Source organism: Chiroxiphia lanceolata, chromosome 2 (genome assembly GCF_009829145.1).
Source record: "Chiroxiphia lanceolata isolate bChiLan1 chromosome 2, bChiLan1.pri, whole genome shotgun sequence".
NCBI classification, from domain to species: Eukaryota; Metazoa; Chordata; class Aves; order Passeriformes; family Pipridae; genus Chiroxiphia; species Chiroxiphia lanceolata.
In genome coordinates, this window is record NC_045638.1 from 117346323 (window position 1) to 117357188 (window position 10866).

The window sequence follows — 10866 nt, forward strand, 5'->3', positions numbered from 1 at the left end:
TTTGTGTAAATACAATAGAGATGACAATGTTATGGTTTGATTATAACTAATACTGTTAACTGATTTTTCTTTTTCAACGCTACTTTTAAATTTCTGTGCACTCTTTTAGTGTCTGGCACACAGTGCTCCTTGCCAACATGCATGAAAGCCTTCTCATATGCTTTTGAGTTGCCATTTTTATTATTATAATTTGCTTTATTTTCATACCTAAGAAACTCTATCTTCATGCTTGCTTTTGATTTAAAGCTCTGTAGAAACTGAATCTTGCTTGGCTTTCTTAAAGTCACGTTCTTAACTCCACAAATACAAGTTTGAGCAAATCATGCATTTCTCCTCCTCAGTTTACAGAAAAACCTTGCAAAATGGAACAGGATTTCTTGGTTCACATCAAGAATTGTAAGACTTTCCAGTCCTAAAGTGATATGAATAATGGATAAAGGCTTTCCTACAAATCACTTGAGATAGAGTGGGAAGCACATCCTTGCATACAATTTCTGTCAGCTGAGATGATCACTAATAGAACTCTACCTTTCTTAACTACTCTTGAAATCAATCACCACAATTAACAATTTTAAAATGTCTGTTTTCCTAGTCTTTATATGTGTATACATATATGCACGTATGTCCCACTCCTTGTAAGTTTTCACATATGTTGTATATTCACATGCACAAGAAAATAAGATGCAAAAAGGCTGTGAATTAAAGCAAGAGATCAGTGAAAAAATTCTGAAAATGCTTCTATCACTGAGAAGATTTTTTATATCTAAAACATGTATATGGGTGAAGGGGTGTGTGTCTCTATGCATAGGTATATTGATGCATATAAACACCTATAAATAACTTACACTTGTAATCTTAGCCTACAAAAATGGAGTACCTGCACTGGTTTGTGAGAGCCACTCCTCTTCCATGACAGAATGGAGACATGAATTTCTGGTGTCACTTCTTAACATTTCTCATAAGATCTAAACTCCTGAGAATTATTGTCACTTTTAATCTCTCTCTTTCTTTCGCTGCATTCAGAATATTGGCATTTCTTTCATTTTCTTGATTTAAAATAGTTTTGTTACATGAAAGAATTCTTGTGCTTTCATTGTGCTAAAGGATCTTGGGAATATTTTGGGGTGGGTTTTTTTTTTTTTAAAGTGTATGCATGTGACAGTGCCCTCAAAGTGTGGGTAAGTATCTGTGCTAATTTGCAGACAAAGAAAGGTAAGGTTATGTAGCAAATGAATGCCTCCAGAGTTCTTGCTTCATATGTCCAATTCAAACACCTTGCTTTGGTGATTGGAGAGCATCTTAATTCTCTACCACTAACTTAACTTTTGCAAGCCAATTAACTGTAATTTGGAATGTTCATTTCACATTTAGTCTATTAGATGGTGAGTGCAAGTCGTTGAAGACAGGGGAAAAAATGTGAAGATGCTGTTTGCCAGGAGCATGTGGAAGATAAGGCATGTGACAAACAGAGCAGCAAATGCACTTTTGCAGCATAAGCTGTGGCATGGCAATGGCACCTGTAGGTTAGAAAGAAACCCAGCAGTGTGGGTCAGGTAAATTCTCTCTTGTGTCCTTCAGCAATTCAATTCACAGACCACCTGCAGCGACCCCCCCAGAGGATGGCACTACTTAAAGGTAAAATGCTCACAAAAGGACACAGAGTAAAAGTAAACAAGTTGGAAAAATCTGGAAAGCTTGACTAAATTCAGCAGGATAGATATTCAACTGAGAAAGGGCAAAGGTTACAGTAAATGCCTCCAGCAGCTGTTTTGCAGTAAAACAGCGATGTTTTATTTTAAATAGGAATTTGCATTCAAGTTCATGGGTAATTTGTCCTGGTTTCTAAAATCCAAGTAGAAGTCTTCCCTTCCAATTTCTTTTCAAAAAGCATATGATGCCACCCCAATAAACTCATAGAAGTTCTTTTCCTGCTGTTTAACAATTATTTTATTCCCCTTACACAAAACATGGGACTTTAGTTTATTGCTTCAAAAATTTTAGTTCTTCCGCTACCACAAACTTCAAAGAAGTAATTTTTTAATGACAGATACACCTCCCTTAAGGTGTGTAAGTAAACATTGTCAGCAAAACATGCCCAGAGGGTTGTGACAAAATGAAATCACATGCAATAATTCTGCTTCTCAAGTCAAGCTTAAATAGCACACAAATGTATTACGAAAATAGAAGATTAAATGTGACAGGATTCATTCTGGAAACATCACCTAATAAAAGAAATATTCAAGGTGACATAGCAAAATCAGAAAAGAGAGAGATGAAATTCTTGGTGCAAAGAACCCTGGATGAAGAGGAAGCTTTGTAAGCACTGCTAGGCCTTTCTCTGTACAATTTTCAGGCTTGTTTAGTGAAGCTCTAAAGGGCCAGATTTCAAAGTCATCAGACAAGCCTTGAAATCTGCATAGAAAAATGCACAAAAAGTTCTTTGTTATATGACTTATGTAAATAATTATTATAATTTTTTTTTCCATTTCACTGCTTGTTCTGTTCTTGGTTATTAACAAATGTATGAAATGTGCATAACTTTCCACATTATCAAACTTTCTAATGAGCTGTGAACCATTTTGTCACTGTAAGGATAGATTCTTTTTAGCACAGCTTTATTTCTGTTTACATCTCCACTGTGTTATTCTCATAATAGCTTTTTGGGGTATGTTTTAGAAAAGATGTGTGCTTTTTTCAAAGCTTCTGTTTTATCATCTCTTTGTAAGATGTAAATTGAGTGCTGCACACACATTTCAACTCCAGTCAGATCCTAGTGCCCCTTTAGGGATGAAGTAATTTGTTTAGTTACTTCGGTTTTATAGTTGGATGTGAAACTTAGATTTGGGGCAGGAAGAAGAAAAGTAATAATTTTTTATAACACATGTCATTCAAAATATTTTGTTGGTCTTTTCTAAAGTATCCAGCTTGACTGAATTTTGCTGTAAAAAAGAACTAGATATCAATGTGTGTCCTAGTAAGTTTTTTTTGTAACACACCAGAAGTTAGGATTTATGTGAAAATGGTGGGGTTTGTACTTCATGGACCAACAGACTTGAGTAATAAGCAGATTAAATGGAATATTACAGAGTATGTTGTGTCATTGGAAAAGTAGTATATGGTTTATCAAGAAATATAGTTGTTCAACTTTTAGGTTTACTTTTTCTGTCATTCATTTCAATTAGTTAAAAAACAAATAGATGTCAAAGTATTCTTTTTCTCTTGTCTCCAGTGCTGTCTTTTTTCTGATTATTTTTGGAATTCACTGATATAATCTTATCACATCAAATGAAACTGAAATTATATAGTTTATTTTAAGAATATCTTTATTACAGGGTTGGGTTTTTAACCTTGACTTTAATGTATACTATTCAAGGTCAAAGTGCAACTTCCTGCTTCCTTGAGTCTATTGACAGATTAAAGTACTCACATAGAGTGAAATGATCTAAAAGCTTTTAGTGACCTTAGCTTTGAAAACTCATTTGAATAACTTTCACGATAAGGATTTATGTATTGAATTTTAAGGGACTGATGTAATCTTTAACTGTTTTCTCCCCTGACATGCACAGATATACAGATTAAATGAAAGAATGTTTGTAGTTAGAAACTTAACTGTTCTGAGGGAATCAGTAAGACTTTATTACCAGAAAGGTCTTTTGTTATTTTTACTTCTTGATGATTAAGACTTATAGATTCACTTGCTCATCTTCATCGATCATTTGGCTTCTTAAAACCACCAGCAAATGCAATGATTCCAAAGTTACTCTGTTGGTAATTTTGGTTCATCCTATCTTATTTTCCAGTCTACTTGTTTGTCAGGGGTTTTCATTGTCTTTTTTAAAGTACCCTTTCATAAACTGGAAAAAGAGTGCAGAAGATAATAGAGGAGAAATTCTGAGATATAGCCTGTGCAGTATATGGTCTTCTTTTACATAAATGAAGCAAGACAGTCTAAGAAATTATTTTCTGCATATTCATTCTGTACAGCTGTAAAATTGAAAAAACAAATTGAAAGGCAGAACTTCACCTTATTTTAAGCATACCTCCTTTGTCATGTGCAATATCTAGCAAAATGATAACCAAAATGTCTGAGGTTTTGTATAGTAAATTATAGTCAAAAAGCAAAAGCTATCATCTATTTTATTCATTGATGGTTAATTATATTCTCAGAATAGTGTCAGTGTCTGACAATTAGTAGTGATACAGAGACATGAGATTATCTAAAGCCCTCATTTTAATTAAAAGTTTGGAATACTGTTGGCACAGACTCTTGTGACATTGCCTTCTGCATCTACCAGCTGCAATATGTGCTATCAAATATTTTTCTGCGGTGCCTGATCTAGCTCTGAGTTCTAGTAATTCTCCCATCTGTTACAAAATGACCTTGAAATTATTTTTAGGGCTTGGTGTTTTCCAGTCCTCAAAGTAGGATGAAGAGGAGTTCATTGGAGTTCCAGCCAATTTCAGTTGTGCTTGCAGCTGGTCCTGAATTAGTCTGACAGATCTGAAACTTGCAGTTGTCGTTTGCAGAACCTCTTGCTTGTAGGGTTTTAGATAGATTTGGACATTGCTGTGTCTTTTAGTCCTCTCCTAAAATATGTAAGGTGAGGTTTCTGCTTATAGTCGTTGCTGTTCACAAGTGCTCCCTACACATGGTGTTCCTGTATTCTCCTTAGCTTTTCTAATTGCTTTTTTTCCTTGAAATTATCTGGATATTCACAGGGCAAAAAGGTATGAGTAATCATTTGGCTGAAAAGCATCTTATATTTCTGGCCAGTAGTAGTACCAGGTTTTTTTCCCTGTTTTTGAATTAGCCATCCTGAATAGACTATGATCTTGATAGAACTCCGTATGTATGTTGGTGGAAAAGAGGTTGATTATAATAAACCTCTTTTTGTTTTGGTTTTTTTTTTATTTTGCCTCTGTATGTGCCTATGCTATTTTAGTGCCAGAAGCCTTCATCTTTATGGAGTTTGCTTAGTTCCAGACAGTGTAACTTCCTCATAGTTTAAATGGACATGCAGTATAAAAAGGGTCAAAGGGGATAACAAAAAACTGTTTTGTGTTTGACTTATAAACAAGATTCCTATCCTCCATCATCCTCTCTGGTAGCACATCTGCTGGTGAAGTCAACCACAGTTACTCTACTTCATTCCTGTCAAATATTCCATTGAGGAAAAAAGAATATTTCAATATTATTTGATGACTAAATGTTAACTTTGTCAAAAACTTTAAAGCTGAGTCATCATAACTCTCCCAAACAGGCCTGATGTTTTCCAGTCTCCATATTCTAGTCCCCTATCAGAAAAGGCCTTATGAGTCTTCATATGTGTGTTTTTAGATGTCTTCATGGCTTCCTAAAATAGCAGATTTTGTGTGATACCTTAGAGGACTTGAGGTAATAATTAAGCAATTGGTACAGAATGTAGAGGGATGACTCACTGAGATATCTCAAGCCCTGAATAACCTGATTTGACTTCAGAGCTCAAGGAATCTGGGCCTCCTGAGGCCCTTTCCAACGTGGGTGAGCCTGAAGGGGAGGAAAGCACTGAGAAGGATTTTCAGGATGAACAGAAAGCTTGAAACAGAAGAGAGATTGTGAGGGTGGTTTGATTGAATGATAGTCAAGACATGAGTTAGCTGAGATTACATTCTCTTTAGTACTCTGTTCTTTGGGCTTTCACTTCTGTCCGTTTTTGTCAAGTAAGCCTTGTGAAATGGTGCAGGGAGACATGAATGAGAAAAACTTTGTGATCAGAAGAAGCGGGTTAGAAGAGCAGAAATCAATAGAACTGAAGCAGGTAATTGAAAGTATATAATTCAGCAACAAAATAAACTTCTGAGACCTTCTTCCCAGGGTGTGGGAAAAGTCAAAAATTGCACATCTCTCATAATGTCTCTTGCTGATGAATACTGAGATTTCTTATAACGATTTTAATCAGGACACCTCTATATACTTTTACTAATCTATTTATAGATAGACGTATATCTCCCTCAGTCAATTACACAAATGTTCTGAGTTCTGTCTGTTCAAATAAATAATAAAGCCCAGAAGTGCATTCACTGTTGTATTTCTAGAAATACCAGTGGGCTGGGAAGGAGAAATACTACCTATATATTCGTAACAGGAATTACCAAATACTTGTGTAGTATTTTTCCTTTCTAAAAAATTTTGCACCAGTGTAATGAATGCTTAATCGTCTTATTTGTGATTATTAATCAATAATTAATATTTATTCATTGTTCATGCCTTAATTGTTGCTTTTTGTAGTAAACAGCCCTGGAGGTGGTTGCACTGATCAATGAAATAAATTTAGATTAGGAGATAGTGCCATATGTAGCTATTCTATGATTTAGCAAGGAGACCACCAAGACAAAAAAAGACACTAAAATGCATGTTGAATTTGCCTAGGTAAGAAGGAAACAGGTGATTAAAGTAATAAGCTGGCAGATACATATCTTCATGGCAAATGGAAAACATCTGTCGTTAGTCTAAATAAATTATCTGCACAACTTCTGGAATTGTGCTTAAGCCAGTTTAAAAATTCTGACTGGCAGTGAAGTGGTTGGAGTGGGATGCTTCCACAGTGCTCTCAGATTCCCTCTCAGCTGATGTAAATTGACTTTAAAGGAGTTGGGCTAATTTACTCCTCCAAAGATCTGACATATTATTGACCAGAATATAATTGAGAATTGCTGTGTCCTGTATTAATGTTAATTTTTATTCCCTTAACTGAAGTAACATTTTGCAAATTCTTTGTTAGAAAACTTATTTCTGTTTGTTCCTTCTCCCTTCTCACTTCATTATCCAAACCCAGAGCGCTGAATTTCTCAATACACAATTTCAAAATCTCTCCTTTATCTATATGTTTTGAGGTTAGTTGACTTCATTAAGTATTTCCTCTCCTGCACGGATTTATAGAAGCTATTTATCACTGAAACCTTAAGGGGAAATCATTATGTTCACTGCCTTTCAAGGAGTGTTGGACATAGCTCTGTCTGGTTCAATGAAGATCAGCTGTTCTTTTCCTTTTTCTCCTTTTCCTAAAGCTTTTTGTTTCATTGCTTTATTCTGTTTTGAAAACAATGAAAGCCTTTCATGCCATCAGGCTCTAGTTAGCAGATAACATAGCTGGAATTGCAGAATATTAGGCATTCCACAGGGATGAAGGGTAGCCTGAAAGAGGACGTTGTCAGAATGAAGCCAATAATCTTCAATCTTGTGTTACCTTTTATAATTGCATTTTTATTGACTTATTCAGAGAACACATTCATAGACTTGACAATTGATGGAGTACCATATATCGAGGTAATTGGGAGATAGTACATATCGGTCTTGTTTGCAGATTGTGACTCTACTCTGCTTGGAAGGAATGTCATGTAAAATATATTGCCACAAGTTCTTCTGTGTGATCTACGAGGAGTTTTTTGATTATATATGTTTGGGGGTTTTTTCGTGGTATCCAGGAAAAAGAGCAAGGAAATGCAATTATTTAAATGGTTAATTTTGATTCTGTCCGGTCTTGAAAGTGAGTTTTATTGCTTGGACACTGGCATTCCATAGGTGCCAAGAGTGAGAAGAATATGAATATGCTGCTGTGTCATGTTGCTGGTATTTACCTGTATGAAATGACATCACAGACCTCGGGGCAACTTTAATTCACAGCAGAAGGGTGTTGTGAAACTTTGTCATTTGTCATTGTACGGTCTATTGACCTACATGTCCTCAGGTTTTTGAAACTGGTCATTGTGAGTCAATGAGGCCCTCTACCGGTAGCCACCTAAAATAGATCAAGGTAAAATAAACGCATAAAAAAAAATAGAAAAGAGGTTGCAATCAAGCTGTCTTTTAAATTTTTAGATTATCTTGTGTAATTCAAATGTTGGGGACTAAGCAGTCATTCTTTAAAAATGTGATGACTGCACAAATGACAGATTTTGAGCAGTTAATTTTTTTTAAACAAACTGTTATCTCGAAGTTGTCTCCTGTAAAGGTTTATGCTTTTTTCAGCTATTCTTGTTCTTGTCATATTTTCACTAGGTGTACATTCCAAGCAGAGTGGCTCTTGTGCTTCAGAATATGGATATCCCAAAATGAAGTTCTCTGTAACTACCACTGAAGAAGCAAGTCATAGAAGAAGTGCTGAAACACTGTGCTAGTACTAAGTATAACAAAACTTGCTCTAAGGAGGCTTTCTGAAACTGAGTATAGTAATATTAGGTGTTTAAAATGTAAGATTAATATTCACATATAATTGCAGAGCTCTTGACTTGCTAGATCCTCTTTTGAGGAAACTCTACAAAGAGGCAGAAAGGAAAATGTTGGGTTTGTAGTTCTAGTAGTACAAAATTACACTTAAGGTGTTGCAGAGCAGCAGGTATTCTCAATTAAACTGTTGTTTACAGAATTTTATCAGGAATAATAAGAGTGATCCTGCTCCAAAGTTTGTAATTTCTTGTGATCCTCATTTTGATAGTGAATTCAAATGTTCATTATATATGAATGCTTCTTACTAAAAGTAAGTAGTTTGCTTAAATAAAACAGAAGTTTTTGGCTAAAAGGCAGCCTTAATGGTTTGTGGGACCTAATTTGAGGCTCCTCTTCTTCAATGAAGTCCAGCATGGAATTAGAAATGTTTATCCAAATGGATGAGAAGGTCCTCTGAGAGTATCGTACTTTGCCATTTTTTATGTAATTAAAAATGCACAAATATGCTGAACAGCAAAATGAGCCGGCCGATCGACTGGCAACCTGGCTGATGCTCTTGTGTGTGTTGCTTATTTGCTCCCACCCAGATCACTTAGTTTGTCCATCTCACTTGCTACAGCTGGACAAAACTTACACAACTGTTTTATTTAGATCACTTAAATGTTCAGTGAGAAGTGTGTTTTGTTCTTGCTGCAATGATACCACACTGGAAGATGTATTTAAAGTGTAGTTCTTCCCACTGGATTTATTTCACTGACATCAGGACCTTGCAACACTGATTTCACTACTTCCAGAAGCTGCCTTTCAGCTTGGAACATGATGATGTTCTTGCACTTTTATAACTTTTGAAACATTGCTTCTCATGAAGAAGCAGTCTCAAAATACAGTGATCAAATTAAGGTGTTTTTTTGATTAAAATTAAGATAGTTAATTATTGGAGTGCTGCTAAGATAATTCAAGTGAGTTCCTTCATGAGCTACAACTTTTTTGTAAAGAGTAAGATTTTGTATATTTGAAAATGTTGCAGAGTATTCTGGAAAATTAATACCAAATTAACGAGACATGCTTTATTTTGTTCCATTAATTTAAAAATTTGAATTGGTTCTGAAATGAATGTCTTTTGTACAAATCTGAATTTTCTAACTTTTAAAATAGCCAAAGAGGAAGATGTCCGTGACCATTTCCAAGTCATAATTTTACCCAGTTTCCTTTGTGAACCATTGTGTAAATTACTGAATAGTTGTGCCAACACTGAAAATCTACTCACAGTTCTTGGAATGCTTACTTGTGGCTTACTTCTTAAGCAAAATAAGGGATGGAATAATGCAGCATGATGGAAAACAGTCTTTTGCAGAGTTCACGCTGAAAGGACTTTGTGAACATCCCCAGTCTGATATGTTCTGTGTGACAGAGAATCTTATATTGCAGTTGAGTACTATAGGATCATGCTTCATTTTCCTCTACACCAGTTTGATCATTGTTTGGTTGTGAGCTAATAAAAGCATTCCTGTTACGCTATGACTTTAAATAAAATATACAGAACTGTTTTAGCAACTGGAACTGATTATCTTTGTTTTTTTTTCCCCAGATTGTTTTCCTTGTAGTGAAATAACGAGCAACTTCTAATACATGTCATATTTACACTGTATTGATCTAATATGTTTTATAGGGTGGTTTGTTTTTTTACTGGCACCAGTTCCAGGTTTCAAAATGTAACGCAAGGCAAGTGTCTGTGTCAAACCTTTTTTTCAAGAGAAGGAATAAATGTATGATGTGAAGTATAAACTGTAAAATTACATGCAAAATAAACTCTGAGGAGGAGAAAATAAATTCATATATGGTTTCATTGCTTGTATTGTAAAACAATTGTACAGTAGTCTTAACACTGGAAGACAGATTAGATTTTACTCTGTCATGAAATCAGGAACCTATCTTGGTCATAAATACTCTGAAACTGGTAGAATATTTGTCCTGTGCTCATTTTCTTTGATATAGTGATTGATTAATAAAAGCAAACTACAAAATGTGTAAGCTGAACATGTAAATAGAAGAAATATAATAATTAGGGCTTTTTTGGAATCCACCTCTACATTTCAGTGGTGAGTGTACTCCTGCCTGTCTTGCAAGACTGGAAAATTTTTCCTCGTGATACCCACGGAAAGCCAATTTCTTGCTCCCGCTCTTTGAATTTTGATGGATTATGAAGAAAAATTCAGCTTTCACCTTGTATCTGGTGACACTCAGATTGCAACCAAGGTCCTCCCTTGCCATCATGCACTGAGGTTTGTAGCTGCCTGTCGCCGTGACTGGTTGAAACTTCAGATTCCTTCTGAGAAGCTCATGAGCTCCAGAGCTTTTTCTGCTTGGGTGCACCTCAGATCAGTCCTCTTTGACTGTGTCACAGAAGTAAATCAAGTGGCCCATGGTGATATATCCCAGGGTACAAAACTCTCCACGGATATTTAAATGTAATGAAAGAATCCTCTTTAAAGTTAACCTCTCTTGGTTGAAAGGACTGGTAAGGATTTATATTTCAACATCTAGAAATATATACTTCCCTGTCACCTGTAAGAGCACTGGTAATACTTGGTAGCTCTGTCCCCAGAAGTTGTTGCTCCACGGTCTCTCTCACAGTCAATGAGAGCTCAAACTCATCTCCA

The 10866-nt window shown here is 35.4% G+C and overlaps 1 protein-coding gene across 2 annotated transcripts in view; it reads left to right on the forward strand.

Annotated features, from left to right (window-relative positions):
* The window catches only part of GBE1 (1,4-alpha-glucan branching enzyme 1), a 150490-nt gene extending 140450 nt beyond the window's left edge, over nt 1-10040 (forward strand). The window contains exons 16-17 of one of the 2 annotated variants that reach the window (XM_032680022.1): nt 1579-1635; nt 8039-10040. In XM_032680022.1, the coding sequence (XP_032535913.1) occupies nt 1579-1635; nt 8039-8095 (114 nt within the window). In that variant the 3' untranslated portion in view covers nt 8096-10040. The remainder of the gene's footprint in view (nt 1-1578; nt 1636-8038) is intronic. The other variant, XM_032680023.1, reaches the window with a different exon arrangement.
* The last annotated feature ends 826 nt before the right edge of the window (nt 10041-10866 follow it).